At 36.9% G+C, this 27364-nt stretch overlaps 1 protein-coding gene across 1 annotated transcript in view; it reads left to right on the plus strand.

Moving 5' to 3' along the window:
• The window catches only part of LOC137023543 (serine/threonine-protein kinase pim-2-like), a 28662-nt gene extending 12241 nt beyond the window's left edge, over positions 1-16421 (plus strand). The window contains exons 2-6 of the mRNA XM_067390743.1: positions 5058-5176; positions 5722-6100; positions 6304-6480; positions 6646-6735; positions 16213-16421. Coding sequence (XP_067246844.1) covers positions 5058-5176; positions 5722-6100; positions 6304-6480; positions 6646-6735; positions 16213-16421 — 974 coding nt within the window. The remainder of the gene's footprint in view (positions 1-5057; positions 5177-5721; positions 6101-6303; positions 6481-6645; positions 6736-16212) is intronic.
• Positions 16422-27364: the final 10943 nt, after the last annotated feature.

A 27364-nucleotide genomic window follows, 5' to 3' on the forward strand; every position in this document is an offset into this window, starting at 1 on the left:
TCACAATTTATTTTTATTCAGTGATGGAAACAAGCTTCCATACCATTAAGATGACTGTTCACAAAAACAATGTTTATTTCTTAATGTTTAAAACTTTTTTTTTAATTAGCACCAAACCACTGACTGCATTATATTTGAACCATTATTATATTTGAATACAATTTGATTATTCTGAGTGACTTCAGTTCAGTCTAAAATACCATCCAAGGTAAATGCATTGCCACAATGCAAAAAATATTTTCTGGTCTTGTTTTCCAGTATACTGTATCTAAACATTCTTAAATCAAGATGCATTTAAGGTATACTAGGTAACTTTTAGCCATCCAACAGGTAAAAAAAAAAAAAAAAAAAAACTGCATGCATTTTGCAGAATTACATTGTTTTGGTTGTGATTCGGCTCTGATCTGACTGTGCGTATGAATATGGTTATACAAATGCTCATAAAACATTCACTGCTTAAGAGATATAACCAGTTTAGATGGAAAGGATCTCAAGCTGACTAGCTGAAGGCATTATTGTAGCGACACCCATTAATATACATGGTATTTCCTTGAAAATAAATTCCACCAGCATTACAACAACCATAATGAAATAACCCTTAACAACAGATAATGCTTTACAATGAACTGTTAGAGAGCTACAAATGGCAATTTATTTGTTCAATAAAATACCTTACTCACCTGTTGAGTAATAAACGCCATCTCCACGTTGCTTTTCAAAATCCCTCAGTTCTTGCCATCTCCGAAAAGCCAAGCCAATGTTGATTCTCATTTTATTACAAGCTCTGTCGTCTTCTCTTTTTGCCAGCAGACTCTCCTCTTTTCTTCAAATGGGTGATTCCTGGAGGTTTGAGATTTAGCATGCTGCATGTCAACCAGTCTCGCTCGTTGTGACAAATGACCTATGCAGATGGAAAATTATTTATGGGGTGACACAAGGACTGTGAGGGGTGACAACACCAAAGCAATCAAGGATTCAATCATCTATACTTAATCTATACTATAATTACATACAAAATATAGCCTCAAGCGGCAATCATCAGGTTCGAGCACCAATGACCCATTTGGATGACCATGTTCCAACTGAAAGGAGTCTGGTGCGTTTCCACCGCTGGAATTTTCCCCAGGAACTATAGGGACTTTGGGGTGGTACTACTCAACTGCAGGGACCAGGTCTAAATTCACAAAGCTTAGTGGTGTTTGAACCCCTAATAAAAAAATAGCAATACCCAGGGCACCAGGAAACTGCATTAAACACTTCAACGCATTCTAAATGTATTTTAGCTCATTAAGGTGATGATACACAGGGCAACTTTTTGAGTAATGTTGCCGGGCAATAATGCCAAGCAATGTTGCTTTTCCATCAAGAATGGGCAACAAATTATGATCTAAAGTATCCAGATAAAAATGTGTTGCCCATTCTCAATGGGAAAGTGCCCAAGCAACATTGCTCAAAAAAGTTGCCCCATGTATCATCACTTTTAGAGTAGGTATTTCATTGGATCATTACTATATAGAGAAGAGTTTATTACTATTATGTAGGCAGCCTACAGTACGGGAGAGCAGGTTAAGTTGTCACATGTAAGTTGTCACACTCTTCATACTGTAACTCCAAAACTAGAAGCTCTATCTCAAAAATCAAATAGCCACTTTGTGTGACTTCTTCTTCCATAGTCAACTTCCTGGTCACATGTGGTCAAAATCGCTCTGAGGTTAGCACAATTTTCTTATTTTTTGGCTTAAAAAGTAAAAAAAATTGCACTTTAAATTTTATGCAATACAACTTTGTTAGGTATGAATGTTAATTTTTTTTATATTTTGCACAACATAGAGGAGACAATAACGTATCTTTTGATACTTTAGCTGACGTGCTATGTTGAGCGAACCTTGAGATTTAGCCAACATTAGCACACATGTCAGTTTGGGGCAAGTTGTCTCAATGACTTTGGGGCAAGTCGTCACATGTGACAACTTGCCCCAGTACAAATAAACACATAGCTCAACATGCTCAAAAAAGAGGTTCAACATGTCAAGTCAGTTATGTTCAGAGATTAAACATGTTAAATTAAGCGAGTTATCTGCAGTATTCCATTCAGTTATCATGGATCTATGTGCAAGCCATAGAAAGTTTGAGTTTAAAGTTCTAAGTAAAGTGGTCTTGCTACTTAAAGGGATAGTTCACCCAAAAAAGACAAATCCAAATGAAACCCTGCGGCTCGTGACGACACATTAATGTCCTAAGACACGAAACGATCGGTTTGTGTGAGAAACCGAACAGTATTTATATCATTTTTTACCTCTAATACACCACTATGTCCAACTCCGTTCAGCTTCCAGTGAGTGAGGTCTCGCGCTCATTGAAGTATATGGGCGAGACATCACTTCCGTCACCAGAACGCGTTTTTTGACCTCACTAGCAGGAAGCTGAATGGAGATGGACATAGTGGTGTATTAGAGGTAAAAAATGATATAAATAATGTTCGGTTTCTCACACAAACCGATTGTTTCGTGTCTTAGGACATTAATGTGTCGTCACGAGCCGCAGGGTTTCATTTGGATTTGTCTAAGCAAGTTTTATTTACTGTTATAGTTGAAGTTCCCATCTACTGCAATTATTTGAATGACAGAGGGCAGCGGTTGCAGTTAAAAATCATCATTTGTGATCGACTGAAGAAAAAATGTCACCTACATCTTGGATGCACTGGGGGTAAGCTGATAAACATCAAATTTTCATTTTTGGGTGAACTATCCCTTTAATGTGTTTTGACTTAAATATGTATTTTTTGGATTGAAATAATTGTTTTTCCAAATTCTCTAGTCATGATTGTTTATATTTCCAGTTCTGGTTTGAATTTAAAAATTAAAATCAATAATAACAATTAAGTAGTTGTGTTCTTATTTTTTGATAATCTAGTGTGACAACTTACCCACCGATGGGACAAATTGTCACAGTGCACATTCTCTATTCAACAGTCTACAACTCCGTAATGAGGTAAGATATGAAAATGTAATGAATACAACATATGTGCTCAAGACTTCCTTCTTTCATTTGGTATGACATTTATACCATTGTGATGTATGGTGTTCAATAAATGTTAGACAGTGTGAAAAGTGTGACAACTTATCCCGCTCTCCCTTACATAATAGCAATAAACTCTTCTCTTTGTAGTATTTGAACGTTTCTGATGCTTTTAAACTTGATGCACTAAAACTTGTGATTTATATATCATCTAAGTAGCCTGTCTGTCATCGTTTGTCCATGTAAAAATAAATGAGATGACCAATCAAATCAAAGTAGGTGGGCTTTATGAAGATGCTGAGTGCGGATTCTATTGCAACGGTCATAAAGTGTGAGATATGATGTAAGTAGATAAACTAAAAATTTTAGATTTGACACAGCTGTTGGCTATTAATGTAAAACGACCGACAAAAATAATGAGGCAAAGTAATAAACTTTTGTCTCATGTCGTCATTTTGAATTGTGATTCATGTAACGTTAATAATTAACTGTCAATGGGGACAAGAAACATTAAAGAAGCTTTTCATTAGGCATAAGAGCGATAATAATTTTTGTATATGTTGTGAATTAATTTAATAAACTTATTTACCTAGCTTTCTTGGTAGCCTTCAGTAAATTAACTGCTAATAAATAATTCATAAAACATAAATATCAGGTGACCCTACGTTTTTTACGCAGGTCAAAATAGACGATGAGAAACGTTGTGGAAAATAATACTATTTATAAATAATGAAAAAAAACGATCCATTTGTTTGTGAATTGGACTGGTTGTGCTGTGTTTTGACTCACCAAAAAGAACCTTTCATGTCTTTTAATAAAATTAACTACAACGCGCGAGAAGTCTTGCAGCAGAGAGTTTCCTTGCCATTTTTCATATAAGCGCAAAATGGCGGAATACGTCCCGCCTTCTAAGTAAAAGAGCCAATCGCTGATTGATAAAATCATTGCATGACTGCAGCTGCAGTTACAAGCTCCGGTTCCCATAGAATCCGGAGAGTCGCGCGTAGACACGCCCAGACAGCGCAAAACGGACCAATCATGTAGGAACTTTTCTGCAGCTGTGGAATATCATTAAGAACGTGACGTCACAGTAGACAGGTACAAAAGCGCTTACTATCCTCAATCTGCATCGCTTGTAGTTTGTTGCTCATTCTGGTGTTTCTTGTGTTTGTCACTTGATTCACGCTTGAGTCACAACAACTTGCATTTCAGATACATAATTTATTGCGCAATATACTTATATTGCACCATTTTTTTTTTTTTTTTTTATCTGTACACGACTTATATCGACACAGATAAATAACAAACCGTTGATCTCACATCTTGCAGTCTACGGTTAAGGCCTAGTTAAGGCTTTCAAAATGGTGCTTTTTACATTACTGGGACTGACCGCTTATTTCCTGCAAAAAAGGAAAAAAGCCAACAACACCGACTCAGGTCAGAGTGAAAACTTGGACCAGAGTGATGAAGTCCCACCTGTGGAGAGTTGGCCTGATGATGGTAAATGAGATGAAATTATATATAAATGACATAAATGATCATGTTATGAGAATATGTAACTCTTTTTGTTTACTGGAGTGTGCACTGGCTCTGCACTTAAAAAGTTTTTTGAAGGACAGTCAGAAATTTAGTGGCACAGCTGAAGTTCAGTTTTGTAAAGTCTGTGTCACAATACAACACATGCACAAGCATGAATTAAAAACTGAATTGTGCTACAAAATCCCAAAACTTCATAAACTCGACACATGATACAGGACATTACACACCATCTTTAAGTTCGTATCTTCATTAATTATGTACACAGAAATGAAAATGTATTGCCTCCATATTACTTTTATCGGAGTCTGTATATGTTTATATACATTAATTACATCACATGATGTTTGTTTATTGCATATTGACTGACAACTGAAAAAGTGGAAAGAATGCGTCCAGTGTGAATTCCCCCCAAAAGTTACTTCATAATTAACAGCAAGCTTTGTTGCAGTAACATGAGTATTTTATTAATATGGTAATGTTGATGTCATTACCCTCTTTAGGTCAGACTTTTCAGGATATCATCAGTGACCATGAAGTCCTTCCTACTGCAGAGGAACCCATCACTGGTGATCCTGAAGTCAACAATGAATGGAGTCAAGACCCATTGCTGTCATTTCTGGTTAACACCTCTTATTTTTCTTTTAACAGATATCAATTCTTGCTGCTATGAAATCGGCGATCAACTGGGTAAAGGAGGCTTTTGAATGGTTTATGCTGCGACACGTTTGGAGGATGACCGTCAGGTATCAATTTTCATTACATAACTATTTATCTAGATAATTATTTTTGTCTTGTATTAGACTCTTTCTTATCAAGCAATCTTAATGTGTCTTATATTTACTATTTAGTGCACTTGACCTGTTTAAATTGTCAGACATGCTCTACATGTTTGTAAATTTAAGAAACTTTACATGACTGTTCAGGGTTGATAATTGAAATATGCAAACTCTGAACACACAAACAAATAAATAATTCAACCACAAATCTATTTTCTGTTTTTTCATCAGGTGGCGGTGAAATTTGCTTCCAATGAATATGCAAAAAATGCCCGCATTGTAAGTAGACTGTGCTCTCCCAGTCACTGTGTTCAATTTTAAACATCTCATATTAACATAAATCACAGAATGATTTTTCCAACCATTATAACAACTGTCTTTCTTCTAGGACAGTTATTCCAGACTCATTCCGCTCGAGGTCGCTCTGCACATGTATGCAAATCAAGGGCCCAGGGTTCCTCAGATCGTCGAGCTTCTAGACTGGAAGGATGAGGATGACCATTACATTATGGTCCTAGAGCGGCCTGTGCCCTGTCAGCCCTTGTATGAATTTTTACAGAGCTACACGAGCACAATGGATGAGAAGTTGGCACGGATAATTATGGGGGAGGTAGCATTCGCTGCTCAAATATGCTGCCAGCGTGGAGTGTTACACCGAGACATTAAGCCTGAAAATCTGCTTATTAACCCAGACACCCTAGAGGTCAAACTGGTTGACTTTGGGTGTGGTGATTTCCTCACCAGCGCGGGTTACACGTCCTTTGCTGGTATGTATAATTTCTCAAAGCTGTAAGGTGGGTCTCAAACTCTGGTGATGAGTTGAGAGCTGTTCACACAGGACTCTGAGTGAGTCAAGCTCTCATGAAGCATCATGGAATGGGATTCAGTGTTGATTAGCATCAAATTTCTTTTATGATAACGGATATCTAGTCAAAATGTTGTGCTAATGGAAACTTACTTTTTCCTGCAGGCACAAAAGCGTACTGCCCCCCCAAGTATGAGATGTACGGCGTGTATCACGGGGAACCAGCGACAGTGTGGTCCCTCGGGATACTCCTGTTCTTAATACTTTTCTGGCAATTTCCAAGCAGACGAGACCTGCGTATGATCAGTAAGAACATCTGGGAAAATGATGGCTTGTCACAAGGTGAGATCTTCATTTCAGTAAAGGACAAGTTTAATTTTGAATATAGAACAAAGCAACAATACAGGAAAAGGAACATCTGAGCCTAGTGGCATTATAAATGATGCTCTTGTGGATGTTTGTTAAGTTAAAGTAATAATCTGACATCTATCCCATCTTTCTCCACAGAATGCTGCGATTTTATTCGCTGCTGTCTCCAGAGGAACCCAAGGAAACGGATTGAACTGGAGAAAATCGGTCTCCAAGACTGGTTTAACGGTATTAATTACATTTTAAAGATTTTGACACTACCTTTAATTATGCTACCTTTCGATATGTGCTGCAAGTGTCATATAGTCAGATGACAAATTCCAGTGCTGTATGTTTAACTTCTGAATTATATATATATATATTTTTAACTCATGCTCTTAAATGTCCTTTTTTACCTTATGTTGGCTCTTTTTGTTTGTATCTATATGATGTTGTGTAATGTATGTAACAATCTGATTTGTTTTGTTGTTTCAAATTGCAGACGTGGAGTAATGAGGAAAGGGAAAAATAAAATAATGTCATTCAAATGACGGGAAGCTCTGCAACGACCATGTCAGGAACTTGATGCTGCCCCCAAGTTCCCAGAGTTTAATTTAGAAAAAGGGCTGGCCAAGGATGGTTGAGCCACCTGTCATCCTGCCATTTCAGTGGCTCTTGCCTGCAACAAGATCCACAGCAGGGGCTGGAATGTATACCAACACGCCAGCAGCTATCACCCTGTAGCCCAAGATTGGTTGCCGACTAAAGCTAAGCAGGGTTGAGCCGGTCAGCACCTGTATGGGAGACCTCCTGGGAAAACTGTGTTGCTGCTGGAAGCGGTGTTAGTGAGTCCAGCAGCAGGGGGTGCTCACACTGGTCTGTGTGGATCCTAATGCCCTAGTATAGTGATGGGGACACTATACTGTCAAAAAAGCAGAGTTCCTGACTCTCTGTGGTCATTAAATTCCCAGGATGTCCTTCGAAAAGAGTAGGGGTGTAACCCCGGCATCCTGGCCAAATTTGTCCATTGGCTTCTATCCATGATCATGGCCTTCTAATCATCCCCGTACAGTATACTGTATATATGTATATACTGATTGGCTATATACATTCACTCCCAGAATTATAATATATATATATTTATTTATTTATAATAAAAACAAAATAGAAAAAAAAAGATGCTTGAATTTAAATGATATTCTCTACGACAGTATAATTTATAACTGCTGAAAGAAAAGTGTTTTGCTGGATCATTAAATGTACACTCTCATTCGTAAGTGTTTATGTGTATGTGTGTGGTTTTCTACAAAGAAATGTAGAAAATACACTATCACCGAATTAAATGATAGGCCGTACACATCTTTACATAGGCTATAAATCGTATTTCTTATCAATATACATTGAGTGACACAGTAAGGTAAACGAACACTGAAACTGTGATTATTAAAATGGCGTCTTAAAGATGCAGAATAAGGTGCAAACAGATGCTATTGCGGTAGTGAAACTGTGATGAGTCATGCATCTTGCAGTTAAAACGTAACAATAACAGATGCACTTTCAAGCAAATGAATCATATTCAAACATTTATTAGTTAAGTTAATTAACACACACAATACTGCACAAATTAAGGTGATTACAAAGAAGTAAGATCTTCACTCCCTCTGTCCCAAACGCGTACAATCTGGGCCAATATCAACTAACACAGTAAGGTGGATATATACCGCACCCCATCAGTTAGTTATAGTTGGTTCTATACTGCCACCTGTTGGCACATTTGTGTAACTTAGAGAAGATTAAAGGTGCCCTAGATTCAAAAATTGAATTTATCTTGGCATAGTTGAATAACAAGAGTTCAGTACATGGAAAAGACATACAGTGAGTCTCAAACTCCATTGTTTCCTCCTTCTTATATAAATCTCATTTGTTTAAACGACCTCCGAAGAACAGGCGAATCTCAACATAACACCGACTGTTACGTAACAGTCGGGGTGTACGCCCCAATATTTGCATATGCCAGCCCATGATCCCAACATTATAAAAAGGCATTAGACAAGGGCAGAACGTCTGGATCTGTGCACAGCTGAATCATCAGACTAGGTAAGCAAGCAAGAACAGCAGCGAAAAATGGCAGATGGAGCAATAATACCTGACATAATCCATGATAGCATGATATTTTTACTGATATTTGTAAATTGTCTTTCTAAAAGTTTCGTTATCATGTTGCTAATGTACTGTTAAATGTGGTTAAAGTTACCATCGTTTCTTACTGTATTCACGGAGACAAGAGCCGTCGCTATTTTCATTTTTTAAACACGTGGAGTCTGTATAATGCATAAACACAACTTCATTCTTTATAAATCTCTCCAACAGTGTAGCATTAGCCACGGAGGACAGCCTCAAATTCACTCAGAATAAAACTTTTAACATCCAAATAAATATTCGAAGCATACATGCGCTGTAATATAGTCGACAGTTCGTGGGGCAGGAAGCTCGCGTCTTAAAGGGGTGGCGCCGAGTGTAAATCAGTGCATTGTTAAAGGGATAGTTCGCCCAAAAATGAAAATTTGATGTTTATCTGCTTACCCCCAGTGCATCCAAGATGTAGGTGACTTTATTTCTTCAGTCGAACGCAAATTATGATTTTTAACTGCAACCGCTGCCGTCTGTCAGTCAAATAATAGCAGTGATTGGGAACTTGAACAATAAGAGTCGAAAAAACTTCCGTAGACAAATCCAAATTAAACCCTGCGGCTCGTGACGGCACATTGATGTCCTAAGACACGAAACGATCGGTTTGTGCGAGAAACCGAACAGTATTTATATATTTTTTTACCTCTAATACACCACTATGTCCAACTTCGTTCAGCTTCCGGCTAGTGAGGTCTGATCGCGCTCTGACAACGGAAGTGATGTCTCGCGCTCATTGAAGTATATGGGCGAGACATCACTTCCGTCAACAGAATGCGTTTTTGACCTCACTAACAGGAAGCTGAACGAAGTTGGACATAGTGGTGTATTAGAGGTAAAAATTATATAAATAATGTTCGGTTTCTCGCACAAACCGATCATTTCGTCTCTTAGGACATTAATGTGTCGTCACGAGCCGCAGGGTTTCATTTGGATTTGTCTAAGCAAGTTTTATTTACTGTTATAGTTGAAGTTCCCATCCACTGCTATTATTTGACTGACAGACGGCAGCGGTTGCAGTTAAAAATCATAATTTGCGTTCGACTGAAGAAAAAAAGTCACCTACATCTTGGATGCACTGGGGGTAAGCAGACAAATATCAAATTTTCATTTTTGGGTGAACTATCCCTTTAATGGTGCCCCAAAATAGGCAGTTAAAAAAATTAATTTAAACAAAATCTATGGGGTATTTTGAGTTGAAACTTCACAGACACATTCAGGGGACACCTTAGACTTATGTTACATCTTGTGAAAGAACATTCTTGGGCACCTTTAAGTTGAGATAAAGAGAAAACAGCTTTTATGTCGAGATCACGAGAAAATATTGTAATGATCATGAGAAAACAACAATTGTTATTTCGAGAAACGAGAAAGAAAAATAATTATAATCCAGGGTCTCTAATAGATAGGGCTTCTGTAAATTTGTCTATCATTGACATTTTGATATATACATATATTGCGGTATGTAAACATAAATATATCTGCATAGCAAAGTACTAATTAAAGTTGTTGACACTTTAGAGTGATAAAGAAACATGCATGAATGAGAAAATAAAAAGCAAGATGTTAAAAAGTTATTAATCGCAATAAGCAGTGAAAAAGAACTCAACGCGGTTCTCGCGCTGACTAACAACACCCAGAACACACACCTCTCTCAAACAGCATGTGATCCTGAATTCAATTCTCTTTTGTGTCTTATTGCGCTTCAATGGTCAAATAAACACACAATTATATAAAAATACACATTGGGTCTCATTCATGAAACACGAGCAGAACAAATTTTTGTGTAAATCGTGTGTAAAGTGGTTCTGGCGTAAATTTTCGGATTCATTAAAATGTTCGTATTTTCCAAATGTTAGTTGGTACGAAAGAAATCTACACCTGCTCCCAGTCACGCGTAAATAGTGCGTTTAACATCCGAACGTTTTGCTCATTAATAAGGCTGCATTTTAATTCACCTTAATAAGGTACATATTTACACAGCATCTTGAAAAAATATTATATATAGTAATTACGTAAGTTTTTTCTTTTTACTTTTATTGTGAGAGCCACTAATAGCATCTGCAAACGGAGCACTTTAATCAAATAATTAATTGATTTCAATAGGGCTGGGCAAACTAATGGCCCCAAATGGCCAAAATCCTTCGTTTGGTGTCATAATATGATTCCCATATATAGTTGTCAGTCAGATTTAATGGGCGGGATTTATGGTAATTGAGAATGAGCGTGTACGCGCGTCCCATTTACGACTGATTGGAATTCATTAACACACACACATTTCACTATCACTTCTGACGTTTACGAAGTATTTGTGAATCAGGAGAAGAGTTTTCGGGAAGGTCTCTTTACGCGCAAATCACTCACATATTTACTCGTATATTTACGAATGTTTCATGAATGAGACCCATTGTGTGGAATATTCTCGTAAACACAGTTGGCTATGTCAGTGAGCACTGGGTAAAGACCGGATGTGTGTCAGTCTATTAGTGTCATGGACTGCATTTCCCTAGTTGCTAGTTCCATGCTCCCTAGTCTTTCCTTGCTCCTCATGCCCGCCACAAACCCAACTAAGCAAATTTTTTTTTTTTTTTTTTGCAGTGCAATTGGCATATATTTTACTTCTTTATTAGTTTAGACTTTACATATAGATAATAAAGGTGTAGACTATATATATATATATTCCCCATTCTCTGTAAATATATAAAAAAGTGGCATTTGAAAATTGCACAATATTTTTTTAAAACTAGTTTGTGCTACACTTGGAAAAACTGCATCTTTTGCAGCATGGAGTATTACATTTAATCTTTCCAAAGCTACAGCTGAATATGTAGCAACCAGATAATTGCATATATTGGAAAACAGAGTTAAAAACATGATAAGCTCATGTTTGTCTGGGGAGAGAAACAGAAAAAGTGACAAGCTGGAGGTTTCATTTATTTAACTTTCAATCCGAGAACAGAAACATCAGCAACAAATTCCTCATGACTCTGCAAACTTCTTCTCCTCTTTCAATTCGGCTCAGTATGCTCATATTAATGTTCCTGTTCCTCCGGCCTCACATGTGACTGAGAGTGAAAAAAGAAAAGAAAAGCTTTTGAAATGCACACATTCATTTTAGAGAAAGGTGACTGATGTGTTGCTATAGATTATGGCTTATTCTGAATGCATTTTTTCAATTTTGATATAAGTCATCATTGTAGTCACTGTATTAAACACTCTTTTAATTATTGTAATTGTAACTTTATTTTACACAGTAATTTATTTCTCGTGTTTGCAACAATTTCTTATTATTTGGACATAGTTTTCACACATACAATACTGCAGATCTGCATCATTTTGGGAAGACTTTACAATAAGGTTTCATTTGTTAACATTAGTTAATGCATTAACTAACAATTAGCAATTAGTTCACAGTGCAACTAATGTTAACGGATACAACTTTTGATTTTATAAATTTATTAGTAAATGTTGAGATTAACATTTAACTAGTAATAAATCCTGTAGAAGTATTGTTAAATGTTGGTTCATGAAACCTTATTGTATAGTGTTACCATCATTTTTTTATTAGTCACTTGATAAGTTGCGTTTGCAAAATACAAACTTGGAATTACAATAAGCTTGTTTTTTATCATTAGTTTCCAGGTGTCATTTTGAGAGTCACAATTTGAGATTTGAAATCAGAAATACAGAATGCAAAATATCAAACATCTTATACACTCTAAAAACTAATTCAGGGGACCTTTAGTCATTACTTAAATATATATATTGTTGTTAAATAAAAAATCAAGTTCTGAAATGCTGTTAGACTTTTTACTTGTAACTGTTATTTTATTGAGCTTGGATGACACACAAATCATGCCTATTGATTCAATATACTATCATGACTTGTCATAGTTTAACATTTTCAGTTAATCAAAACTGTATTTAATTTTAAGTTCTGTTAATGTAAAATACAATCTGATGACGTGTAAACACATTTCATTGTTTTGAGTTGTATGAACACTTCTTTTAATTTAACTGAACCTGGGATTTATATTTCCCACGATTTGCCCATGGCACTTTAAATGGAGAGTAAATGCTAAAATTAAGTGTTAATGTTTTTTGCACAAGATTATTGGTAAGGGAGATTTAGCAGTAATTAGTGTTTTGTTATGCTAATTTAGAGGAGTTTCTGTTAATGTGAGTTTTTGGAGATTCACCATCATGGTGACAAGCAGTGCTTGGTAAGATCATGTTACTTAGAAATGTTTTATTGTGTCCAAAAAGCATCTTCACCTTACTTAAAACATTGTTGGATCAACTTAAATAGTTGCATTCATGTTGACAATTATTAAGTTCATATTACTTAGAAATGTGTTTTTATTGTGGCAAAAAGTTAAGTTAAAAATTCTAGTGGAAAACGTTAACATATTTTTTTTGTTGTTGTTGTTGTTGAACCAACGTTTTATTTTTTAGAGTGTTCAAATAAACTAAAAGGGCACAATTGCAACAGCACAAACGTGAATTTGTTAGTGTGCAATGTATTAGGCTTCAATTAAACATACTATTTTTATGTACTAGATTGAGAATTGCTGTTTAAAGAGTGTTGCTGCATATGTTGCATTACTCAGATACTGAATATTTTTCATGCCCTGTTTGCTCTCAGCAATGCTTGCAGCTATAGATGAAAAATAACATTTACACTGTGTGTGTGTGTGTGTGTGTGTGTGTGTGTGTGTGTGTGTGTGTGTGTGTGTGTGTGTGTGTGTGTGTGTGTGTGTGTGAACATGCATGTGTGTGATTTAGTGACTTGACTTCACTATCAAGAAGGTCCAGTAAACAGCACTTTGAGAAGGCTGTTGGATTACTTGTGGAAACACTTCATACATCTCTGAATAGCTCCATGCTGCTCTGTCTGCTGCCCCGAGGAAATGTAAAAAGAGATACAGATATTCTGTTTCCTCTCCTCCACCTCTATCTAGAGATCACACAGAGAAAGAAAATGATAATAATTAAGAGTGCAATCAAGAAGAAATTTATATGTGCGCAATTTGTGACCTTGGAGAATGTAAGAGGTTTTCAGTCCCATGATCGAAATTTGATATATGAGTTATAATTATGAAGGGTGGCACAGATGCAGGATCTCATCCACCACTTAAACCAAACACTATTTTTAAGAGACTTTGAGAGAGTCATTAAGTCTGTAATTACAGACTATAAAAAATTGAACATTAGATGGAAAATTACAGAAAAGTATCTCTCTACACTTTGAATATTGTGTATAATAAAATAGTTAAAAAGTCAAATGTTTGGTACTTATTTAAACAGTATAACATTAAAATGCATGTGTATTAAAATTAAGTGTAGGCTACTTAAAACTGTTTCTATAACTTGTTATCATATACAGTATAAAGATAAGCCTTAAAGGTGCCCTAGAACTTTTAAAAAAAAAAGATGTAATATAAGTCTAAGGTGTCCCCTGAATGTGTCTGTGAAGTTTCAGCTCAAAATACCCCATAGATTTTTTTTAATTCATTTTTTTAACTGCCTATTTTGGGGCATCAATATAAATGAGCCGATTCAGGGCTGCTGGCCCTTTAAATCTCGTGCTCCACGCCCACGGAGCTCGCGTTTGCCTTGAACAGTGCATAAACAAAGTTTACACAGCTAATATAACCCTCAAATGGATCTCTACAAAGTGTTCGTCATGCATGCGTCGGATTATTTGAGTATTGTATACTGTTATATTGTTTACATTTGATTCTGAATGAATTTGAGGCTGTGCGCCGTGGCTAACGGCTAATGCTACACTGCTTGAGAGATTTATAAAGAATGAAGTTGTGTTTATGAATTATACAGACTGCAAGTGTTTAAAAATGAAAATAGCGACGGCTCTTGTCTTCGTGAATACAGTAAAAAATAAAGTATCTTTAACCACATTTAACAGTACATTAGCAACATGCTAACGAAACATTTAGAAAGACAGTTTACAAATATCACTAAAAATATCATGATATCATGGATCATGTCAGTTATTATTGCTCCATCTGCCATTTTTCGCTATTGTTCTTGCTTGCTTACCTAGTCTGATGATTCAGCTGTGCACAGATCCAGACGTTCTGCCCTTGTCTAATCCCTTTCATAATGTTGAGAACATGGGCTGGCATATGCAAATATTGGGGCGTACATATTAATGATCCTGACTGTTACGTAACAGTCTGTGTTATGTTGAGATTCGCCTGTTCTTCTGAGGTCTTTTAAACAAATGAGATTTATATAAGGAGGAGGAAACAATGGTGTTTGAGACTCATTTCCATGTACTGAACTCTTATGTTATTTGACTATGCCAAGATAAATTAAATTTTTCATTTGAGGGCACCTTTAATGAGTTAGTTCATTTACTCAACCTCATGTCTTTCTGAACCAGGAAGACTTTTGTTCATCTTCAAAAACAAGTTAATATATTTTAAATGAATATTTCTGTCCTTCCTTGACAGTCCACGCAACTACCAGTTTGTCGCTTCAAAATGTTCATAAAGAGACATAATACAAATCCAGTAGAATGGAGTGGTTTAGTCAAAATTTTCTGGAGAGATTTGATTACTTTATACAATGAATTTAGACATTTATTGTATAAAAGTATAATGTATAATCACACATAGATCAGTGAACATAAACAGAAGCTAAACTGTACTTGCTTGATGCGTGAGAACAAACCTTTTTTGCTCTTGCGGAAGCTCAAACCAGATCCATTGAGAGAGTTGTATCAACTATGTTTACTACAATGGATCTTTTTTTTTCCCAGCAATGTCGGATCGTAGAGCTCGGAGGTCAGGTCCATCGCCAAGGGGGGAATTAGGGGGGCAGTGCCAAATTTACGATTGAGAGCAAAAATGTTATTTCTGTAGATTTGGCCATTCGTATTCCATAAAGCATCTTGTTTACAATGTGTTTTTGCAGCGCTGAGCAATCACAAACATATCTGTTGATTTCTTGAACGCAATGACCAATCAGAGGTGTTTAAGTTAGTATTGCCGTTTTGAGCGGTGAGTGGATATCATCTCATCATAACAAACAATTACATAAATAAAAGATTCAATGCGCAGTCAGCTTAATTTATTCTAACACCTGCTTGAGATTGTGATGAACTAATATTAGTGACAGCTTTTTAATGATTATAAAAGGAGCACTCTTTGCACGCCAAATCCCGTGTACAGTATGTAATCTGTTAAAATTAACAGTACTTTGTGAACGTAGATGCTTTATTAACAAATAATTTATCAGCAGTGTTTATGTTGGGATGTGTATGTTGTGCAGTGACAAGTAACTATTTCAAGGAAATCTGTTTAAATGTGTTTTTAAACGAGAAGTGCATTTCCTTAGACTTTCTCTGGAGTTGATTCACCCTCCACTTATGATCGGAAAATTCATATTTAACGCATTATTACACAAAACGGAACTTGAAACATAATTAGGCTATATCTATAAACGACTATCACTCGGAGACCCGCCTCCTTCAACTACCTTCAATGTACATGTAAGTACATGTAACCCCTCCAGTTCGCACCTGCCCGCTCCAAGCGGGATCCGAACCTGGGCCAGTCTACGTCCGTTACACTCACCCCCCTAAACCTCACTCCCATCCGGGTCATGGCACCAATGTAGCCCCTCCAGTTCACACCTGCCTGCTCCAAGCGGGACGTGAACCTGGTCCCGTCCACATGGGAATCGGACGCTCTAACGAGGAGGCTAAAGGCTGTAACCTCTAGCGTCAGTCGCTAGAGCATCTCTTGAGAACAGGGGAGTGAGGTTTACATGCACAGCACTTACCAGCCTATGTCCGTTACACACACTCAAAGTCTTTGTTACACATCATTATGCTACAGATGTACATATTTTATTGCTATTTGATATGTATTGTTTTTATCATTGTGTGGTCGGAGGAAATGAAAAGCTTTTGTGCGTATATTAGGCATAATGCAAAAGGGTTTGGTGTAGTTTGTAGGATGGACTATCTTGTTTTTTGGTGTTAACGGGTTAGTTCATCAAAAATGAAAATTATCCCATGATTTACTCACCCTCAAGCCATCCTAGGTGTATATGTCTATATTCTTTCAGACGAACACAATATGAGATATATGTAAACATTTCCTGGCTCTCCAAAGATTTATAATGGTAGTGAATGGGGGGCGTGTTTCATCCATCGTTGTGTAATTGGATAAATAAAAGCCTAAATGAAATTCTGTTTATCATGATGGTGAGTAAATGATGACAGAATTTTCATTTTTGGGTGAACTATCCCTTTAAGGCCATTTCTAAACAAAAGAACACAATCTTTCCATTACAGCCTTTCATCTCTTGTCAGTGGGAGTCTGGAGTGCAGTGTGAAAGAAGAGAATATATTTCCTTTCTATTTTTATCGACCTACCACCAAATAACAAGTGAACATCTCCTTTCCATCTCAGTCTGAAAGAAATCATACTGCAGGCTCCATCTCAGCCTCTTTTCAGACAATATTTACTGAAATGGTCCCTGGAGGGAAAGTATCATAGCAGAGACCCGTACAGCAGGAAAGTGCGGTAGACCTGAACAAAAGAAATACATGAACAGCTCTTTTCTCATCTTCCATGATTATGTTTGCTAATTGAGATTGCAAACACCTAGAATCATCACCACCTTTCGCCCTGCTATAGCGACAGCCCTGATTTCAAATGTGAAAAGTTCTTAAGAGGCCTAATTTAAAGTCTGACCATTTATTTAGGACCAGGTATTTGGTCAGATTTTCATGTTTCTAAATGTGTGCATAATAAATACTTCTAACGTTAAAGGCACAATATGTATGATTTTTGGATTAAAATATCCAAAAGCCACTAGAACAATGTTATATGTTTTGTTGAGTTGCTTACATGATCCCAAATGTTTCCAAGAATGTTTAAATCCAGAGAAATAAGTCATTTTTACATAGGACATGGACCATGTCTATGCATCGCCTATCAGTGACATCATACCCACGTTACCCTCGATTTCTCATTTTATTTTGTAAAAAGCAACACCAAAGACGCTTTAATATATTATGTGTTTTATTAGACAGGTGAGCAGGTTTTATAGCTCAACACAGTAAGTTTTATTTATTAAATCTCGTTTTCTTGATTTACCACGAGTACCATGTTTTACCATGCCTAATATCGATCCAGCTTACTGCAGTGTGCAACAAGTGTCTCAGAGTAGCCGCCGAGCAACGCACAGAGTGGCATTATAACAACTTTCAACACACAAATGTATCTAATATGATAAAACAGCGCTGTGTTACCCCACATACACTTGAGATTTTAAAATAATAAAAGCTTGTCTCTCATTAGCAATCGCTCCAGCGGTCTCGTTCTACTCCAACAGCTTTCAGCCCCACCCTGCTTCATACTACAGTAATGTTAATAAATCTTTAATACATCAGCTCATCCATGAATATGATTTCTGTCCGAGTCCGGTCGGATTCTTTTCCACTCGCTGTAGATGCGAAGACAACAACTCCCATGATTCCACGAAATCAAGGCATCCCCAAGCTACACCTTTGTTTTGAATAAGCGACCTCTAGTGGCGAAAAATTAGATATTTTGCCTTTAATATACTGTCAATTTGTCTATATTGTTCGTTTCAGAAAAATAACAGCTCACTCTTGCTTGAGGTTGTAGCTCATTGGCAATAATTAATCTACATTGCTTAACAGTCTATTGGATTCCCAGCCTTAAAAAGACCTTCATCAGTCAGTGATGCAAAGTCATTAGTTATATTGTGTAGCAGACCATTAGAGGAAACCGAGTGTATCCAAGTCTGCGCTATTTTATCGCGCATCACATGTACACCATGATTGACGACCTTCACCACTGGCATGAGTGCTTTAGGAAATTGATGTTATAATAGTTAACAAATAAGTGAATGAATATAGATGCAAAAATCTGCTCTGATGAGCATACTGGTATTGCATTTTCAGATCACTTTTAATAAAAAAGTATGCCATTTAATTACTTTTTGATAGTGGCCATCTGTTAGCTGTAATGTGCTAATTGGCAACTGAATCAGTCCATTGAGTTGACAAGTAAGATGATCACACACACTCACATCAGCCAATGCGTATGTAGCAGTAGGTTTGTGTGTGATTCATTTTAAACAGCCTGAGGAGCTCTTCCGCTCACATTTCCTCTAAACCAATTAAAATCTATAACTCCACACATAGCTCTCCTCACATCTCTTCAGCTTTTCAGTTATATTTTATTCAAGACACTATGAAGGATTAAACCATAATGAATTGTTTGCATGAGAGTTAGGTGTATTTTATTCACTATATAAACCTGTAAAATAATGTTTTGATTGATAGAACAGAAATGCCTTGGATGAGCTACTGAGACGTTTCATTTCAAGTGGAGCTGGGAAAAATATCATACAACTTCTGAGTGCATGAATGTATTTATGAGTGAGAAACTATTCTAGATGATTTGTTGATTTTAATAGCTTATCAGAAAAACAAAAATCTTTGGAAGTGACCAATAGACACACTTCACTCCTCACAGTCTGCCATCTCAGATCTGATCCAAACTTTTCACCAGAAAAAGTACTGTGATTGTTATCTATGGTGATTGTGTAACATTTTGTGTGTGTTCTCCTACACATAAGTGAGTAATACTATATGAAAGCAGAGGCAGAACAGTCTGTTTATGTAATTCTTTTCCTCACTGGAGCTGTGCATGCATGAACTTTCTATTGAAAGACCCAAAGGGACAAACACACAATCATACACATTCACAGGGTGAAGTCGCTCCATGAACTGCTTTCCACTTCACTGGATGTTTATTCATGATGAATCATATTGAATTTGGTCTTTCTGAGATAAAAAACAAACAAAACAAAAAAAAAACAACATCATTGTACTATAAAAACATACTGTAACTTTCTACTGTAAATTCCTCCCCTTGTAAAAAAAATGAATTAAAAAAAAACTTACTTTTAAAAGGAGTACCTACTTTTTACAGAAATAATATACTTTAAAAGAATATACTTAAATGCTGACTGTTTTTATGTTTTAGGATACCTGAATGTTATTTAATAAATGAAAATGCATTATTGTTTAAATTTATATTAAATGCAATTAGTTGAACTTAAGACCAAATTTCCAACCCCCTTTCCAAAGAGGGCGGAGCTTTAACAGCTCACGTTTCGGTTGATCAACAACAACAAAGCTGGAGAATCTCACGCAGTCAAAATGAGGATTGTCAGTAACGGTGTTCAGCCTTACATTGTTCAAACCGGAGTCGACACTGATGGAGAGACTCAGGAAGAAGTTACAACTTTTAGAATGAAACTGGACGTTTCTGAATGTTAAGTGGATAAATTTATGTAGTTGCTGTGGAGTTGATTCAACTCATTGACTAGCATGTGCCGTCATGTTCATCTTTTGCGCAAATCCAGTGTTGAATTGATCGTCGTTTGTGAAGCAGTCTGACGTAAAATGACGGCATGACAACAACACTCTACTACAACAACTCTTCCTCTTCTCTAAAGCAGCTCAACATGGCCTCACCCCTTTATTGCATGTTCCAGGGATCAGGGTTTATGTACATTTTAGGGTTAATGATGTCACTAACTTAGGAAGAAGTCCTTTGTTGTAGTCCTTAAACAGTCCCTAAACATTTTCTTAAAAGAAAATATATCCCTTTGCATTGAACTTTGAGTGTCATAACTTTGTTTATGCTCTACATTACAAACTAACTAAAGTTAAAAAAGAGAGCTGGATTCAAGTCTTGTGCAGTTTATGAGGCACATTTCAGCACAGATTGTTTTGTGAATCTGTCATAGTGTAATTCAGGCTTTGCAAAGAGACTCTTATGTGACTTTAAAATAAGCATGGAACAAGTTTCTATCTTTCTTCTTCTCAGTTTGTCACTGCTGTATCTGACTTCTATATTTCATCTTCATAGCTCCAGGATGCACGGCTGATGCAGTGTTGACATGACTGAAAGATGGCCAAACCACATTTTCTACTTTTTAAGAAAGACTCGTCTTTTTATCTTTGAAAATAAAAACTTTTATCTTTTTCTCCTTGTATGTTTTGCCTGTTGGCATTATGTTCTCTCTGTCTGTCTACCACTGCTCTTCGACCATACTGTGAGTCGACAGGATGACATTTGATAATGTGTCCATCAAGCCGGGCTGCTGTGTTGAACCGCACTCACACATACACTCACTCACTCGACAGCTCTTCTGACTAACAGCCTCTCCGTAGACAGACACAGTGTGATACTGGAGTCACGACTTCTCGACTCACACAAACATGGCTCAAACTCCAGCAGAGCAAACTCAACACTCACAACTGTCCTCTGACTAAACATCTGTTGAACAAGCGCAATAGCTGCCTCTTATGGCTCAAGATACCTTTGCATCTGTTTTTAGTAGAATCAGAGCTGAGCTACTCATATTTCAAGCTACAATCAGCTCGAACTAATTTATGGCTTTGGTTAACTGGCCTATACTAATAGACCACTTTGGAGCAGACGTCACAATGACGTCACTTGCAGCTGCGCGCGCATAGTGGTTGCAGAAAAATAGCGGTAGCAATTGGAGGAAAATGTGCAAAATCCACAGAATAAGAGAAAAATGTTTTGTTGTGCCTCTGGATGTTGGAATCGGAATGCAAAAAATATAGTCTTCATTTTTAAAGAAAACCATCGTTGAAAACGTCCTTTGAAGCTAAACGGAGACGTTTCACAGACTGGACTGATGACACCTGCAAGGATTAGTCTACTATTAAAGCAGGAATTTGATGTAAGTCTACATAATATTCACATATGCAGTTCAGAGGGCATACATACATAGCAGTTACAGCATTTAAATAATATTTAAACCTATAACATTTCACATAGATAACTTTTAAACAGTCTATACAATTTTAATTTCACAATTCTGACTTTTTTCTTGCATTTGCGTGTTTATTACTCCCAGTTCGGACTTTATTACTGCAATTGTGAGTTTATTTCACAATTCTGAGGGGGAAAAGTCAGAATTGCGGGATAAAGTGCAATTCAGAAAAGACAGAAACGAGTAGCTATATCTCACAATTGTTTTTCTTTGTAAGAAATGTGAGATATAAACTCAGATTTGGGAGAAATAAAAGTCAGAATTGTGAGATATAAACTCGAAATTAACTTTTTATTCTTTTAATTCGTGACAAACAAATCAAAAAACAAAGTTGTACGCGTCAAGACAAGAGACTTATACGCTTTTAGCTTCTCCTGAATATACACTTGAGGTGTCAATCAGGTAAATATATATCTCTGGCCACTGGATGCTTGGCCATTTCGTTTCGTCATTTAAAAACTGACAAGGTGCTATGGCAAAAGGATCCGTAAGCTGTATACCACTCGGTAATGTTAATTTTTTTGAAATAACAGTGCTTATCGCTGGGTGAAGCTGCTGTGATATGCCGACAACATTTAAAAAATAAATAAATAAATAAATAAATATTCTATAATGTTTCTAAATCTTAACTACTTTGAACCGCTTCGTCGTAACTCTAGTCGTAACCATAGACTGTAAAAAAATACTGTCTAGTCGTAACTGGTTATCACTCCCGGGTTTTCTGCAACCATGATCCGCGCGCATCCCGAATGTTTACAAACAGTAAATAGGCCTATAGCTACTAATAAAAAGTAGCCAACTACATTGTAGCATTGAAATCGTGAGGAAGTCATCCGACAAATGGCTTATACATGTCTCTGAACATCAAACTTGAAGGACAGGAAAAAGAAGGGTACAAAAAAAAAAAAGAAAAAAACATTAGACAAGTCATCTTTCTTTTGTTACATTTTAGTCCCTCTAGCCTCGTTTAGGGTGTTTGAAAATGTGCCCAAGTTTGATAATCACATATTAACAAGTAAATTGTTGTTATATTAAAATTTTACAATTCATGGTTCTTCCTATGCATTATTCATTAAGTCATTAAGAATGTATTAGTGCATATTAGTCACTCTCATTTGCATGATTAGTAAAAGGGAGGCAAATTGGAGCATGTTTTTTTTCCCCCCACACACACTCGCTGAGCACTTGGATATTTTTTTTTTTCAAAGATTAATGTGCCTGTAACAGAGATTTTGTGTAGTGAGATGCTGGTGTTGTAGGTATTCACACTCTTGCACATCTGATTTGCTTAGCTCAAGTGTATTTGCAACACATTCTTTAAAGTCTGACAACAGCATAAGCAAACAGCTTTGTAGTGTGGCTTGTGAAGGTGCGTAACATTGACTGGATGAAGTGATATAATGAAAGTGCCATTCACAAAACAAAATGATTGAATCAGGCATTTTGTTTGTCAGTCTGCTGAGTCTGACCAACAATGGCTGAAGGAAAGGCAGGGTGTGGATTATATGGGGGTTTGGGTGCGTCAGACTCTTCTAATTAAGGCTTGAACCCTCAAAAAGGTCAAAACTTAATATTTGAATAAATGTAATAACATTTTTGTTATTTTGTTATACATACATTTTGCATATGTGTACAGAAATCACACACTTACATGCACGCAAAAAAAATTTTAAAAAAAATGCTGGGTTAAAAACAACCCAAGTTGGGTTGAAAATGGACAAACCCATGCTGCAATTGGATTGTTTTAACCCAGTGGTTGGGTTAAATGTTGGCCCAATGTGCTGGGCAGTTTTATATAACCCATCTATTCTTTAAAAATTACTATATGCTTGCTTAAAACGAACCCAAAATAGAGGCAAAGATAATAATCAAAAGGTGAACATTTATTAATAAGCAATTTAATAAATGTTATTGTTTAATTATTATTCATTAAACTTATAAATACATGTTAATTTCCAGCATGCTTTGGGTTAATTTTAAGCAAGCAATACAGTAATTTTTAAACAATAGTTGGGTTACATAAAACTGCCCAGGAGGTTGAGCAAACATTTAACCCAGTCGCTGGGTTTGTCCATATTCAACCCAACTTGGGTTGTTTTTAACCCAGCATTTTTTAGAGTGTGTACAACAAAAACTGTAATATTTACATAACATAAAATAAACACCAAATACATGCATTTCACAGTGGATACACACACACACTCATCTGAAACATGCTTCTATATATAGAGAGTGCTGCAGTTTTTGTAGCCCAATAGCCCAACTTGGAAGTTAGCAACACCCTGGTTGCCTCAACCTTTTCTTTTGGCTTTTGGATTGTTGTAGAAAAGTTCATGATTCTTACATGTTCTTACATGTTCATAATGATATTCTTTAAAAATTAACTCAACTTTTATGTTGAGTCTTAAACAATCATCATAAGTAAAAAGCTAAATGTAGGCTGTAAACGAACTACACCACGGTCACATGACTTCAATATACGTCACCATCATTAAGCTCTCGACTACTCTTTCAGTCTTTATTTAAAACAATATTTCCCTGAAAGTTCAAGTTAGAATAGTTTGCAGAGCATGATTATAAACACAGCAAGGCTATGATAGTGGACTAGTCAGTAGATGAGTTTACTAGCCTGACGTGGTCATACTCAATTCTAGTCAGAATATGAGTCTGATCCTGCTCCATTGGGCTTTGATTATGGGGGCGTATTTCAACCGATCCAGGAAAGACCTCAATTGGATAGACCTACAACCAATCAGAGCTACAGAGTAAGTGACGTATGTTGAGCGACGCATAGATGTCAACAGAACTCTTCTTAGCGACCATCGGGGCCAGCTGATAAATCAAACTTTTGCCGAATCCCGTAGGAAGGACGGCAAAGACATCTTTCCCATCGACAAATGCCTTGATCGCGGTCCTCTGTTCCTCTTTTAAAATGAATGCGATGTCGATATCTTCTATAACGGACGCGAAGGCGGAATCTACACATCTCAGTTCTTCAACAACAGCCATCATTGTTGTAAACTAATTGACCTTTTGCAAAGACTCGCCCCCCTTAGTTACTGTTGCTTTGTCCGACAAGCCGTGGCGCTGTCATGCCACACAGAGTGGAAAATACATCGCGGAGCAAAGAAGAAACTGACAACACATCGACAGACGAGACAGAGGTTACTTATGATATTAAACAAAGTCCAAGCTTTCAAACTGTGTAGTTATTAAAAAAATTCAAATAATAAAAACCGTTTTGTGGCTCTTTAATGTGTTGTGTACATGATCGTGACAGATTGCTGTAGCGCCTCAGCTCAAGAGGCTCGTGAACCGATCATCTCTTCCTACTAGTCCATTTATAGCATCAAATAAACATGAATGAACATGAGAAGGAATGTTGTTTCAAACGCGGAAAGACGTCAATATGCACAATTTTTCAAGTTTAACTCCACCGATGTTAATCTTCTAACTCCTGACTGCTTTTTTGTACAAAATGGCGGATGCGGCGTTCTGATTGGTTAGATTGCTTGTCAATCAAACTCCCCAAGTGCTCTTTGATGACATGGGTGGTTACGTAACCGCAGATAGCCTGTCCATCATCGATTAAAGCCCGCCCTGGCAATTTGATTGGCTCTCCCTTCTGGGAGCCGAGCATAATTACTCCACAATGGATCGAGTCCAGACCGAACTTCCCGTCCAAAAAATGTTGTGGGCGGGGTTCGGGCTGGCACCCAGGCTATGAGTTTACCTGTTCGGTAAAAGTTTTTAAAAATCACAAGGGGATATTATGCATTTTATGTCATGGAATAAAATGTGAAATATCTTGAGCTTGTGGTAACCAGAGACCTTATTTCAGGCATTTAACAAAAAACCCATTCAAAAAACCCACTGGCTGCATCCGAAATCACATACTTCCCTACTATATAGTAGGCAAAAAACAGTATGTGACAAAAGTAGTATGTCCGAATTCATGGTATTCATAAAAGACTAGGCAAAAAGTACCCAGATGACCTTCTTTTTTTTATTTTTATTGAGAATAAGACATTAACTTCATGACTCTGGAAAAAGTGATAAAATGTGATTGTTTCCAGGATTTGGCCTACAAAAATGCATCATCCCTGAAGCAATCTATTCCAAAGTGATTTATAAAATGCAATTAAAAGTGATAGAGAGGATTTTTTCGTTGACTGAGAATCCAAAGACTTGTTACTGAGTTTTTGAAATGAGCGCATGCGTAAGAACAACCCCCCTCCTTCACAGCTCATTTCAAAGGAACGCCTCCCAAAACTCGTGCACAAGTATGGGAACACGAGTGTTTACCACCGGCATTCACTGTATCGTGTTAGTGGACTCATTATGTCGGACTCACCGCAGGTAACTCATAATCTGCAGTTGTTACTCCTGTCTCCTGACAAAAACATTGCATGCGGCGCCTGTGGAGTGTGGAAAGTTACTGGAGCGCGCAGCCGCGCTCGTCTCTCACAAGGAACGTCACGGCAGTGATTGACAAGCCAGAGGGCCAATCGTTTACACGATGATCGCGTAAACGATTGGCTGATGTTTTTAAGGCCCTACCTCGTGCACAGATGATGTATATTAATATTATTCCTTTCAGTGCACCTAATAAATAGTCTTTTATCAGTTAGTAAAGACAGTTTCAAGTAATATTGCAAAAATGTATAAAACAAAACAAAACATCCTCTTCAGCACCTTTAATGTCAGGTAAGCAAAACATGCCCAAAACACTCATTTGGGTTTGTGCCGAATGACAGAAGTACATGAGTCTGAAGTTTATTTGTATAGGTCATTCCCCACATGCCAGTTTCAGTTTCTCTTTGAATAAATTTGTTTAGGCTTGGCATTTATAATAAATGTTGCTTATGAAATGAACGAATGCCACTATTATTTGTTTTATTCATACTTTCATTTAATATTTACACAGTCATTCCTGTTCTGTTCTAAATACCGTTAATTTTAAAGCATTTGTTGTGGAGTGAGGTGAATTGTAGAAAACATGTTTATAGTGTTTGCAAATGTTTCTGTACATGTATTTTACAGAATTTCTCAATGTAATAATAAAACATGACTTATGTACCAATGTGACTTGTGTGTTTTTGTTTTTCTTTCAACAATGCAATGTTTGACTTATTTTTCGCGACTTATTTTTCAGAAAAATATGGCACACTCTAAATGTACAAAGCTTAGATTAATAAGGATTCAGCCCCAGCTTGCTGGAGTTGTGAATGATTGAACAGTAACAACAAGGAAACAAAACATGTCAGGAAGCCGTTATAGATTTGTTATGAAGGATTTCCATAATCAGCGGAGTAATTATGATTTGACCGGGGGAGATGTCTATATTTCAGGCCGCTCAATGAGCGCTATTGACTGCAGTGAGAGAGTGAAAGAAGAGCTCTGCCATCAATTACTGCAGGAGCTGTCCATGCTGCCGGTGCTGAAATCTGATTGCCTGTGTGTTTATGCAGCTACACTGTGAGCGAGATCCAATATGGCTGATTACTTTCTTTCTGTGTAGGTTTAAATAGGAAGAAAATGTTATTTTGTTTGACAAAATAGAGCTCTGCTGTACTGAATGTCAGCATGTCTGTGATTAGACCTTTTAGACACCGGCAGCTTTTATAGCCTATAGGGGCTTAATATACATAACTTATTTCACAAGTTCACACTTTTAATCAGCTTGCTGTCCGAAGGGAGGGCTCCGAGCTCAGAATTTGGCCCAAACCCAGAGTACTCCCCATGGCTGGGATAGAAACAATCGAGAGTGAGGAGTTAGGGTGGTGGAGGGATGCTATAAACTGAT

This window comes from Chanodichthys erythropterus, chromosome 7, assembly GCF_024489055.1.
Source record: "Chanodichthys erythropterus isolate Z2021 chromosome 7, ASM2448905v1, whole genome shotgun sequence".
Classification (NCBI taxonomy): Eukaryota; Metazoa; Chordata; class Actinopteri; order Cypriniformes; family Xenocyprididae; genus Chanodichthys; species Chanodichthys erythropterus.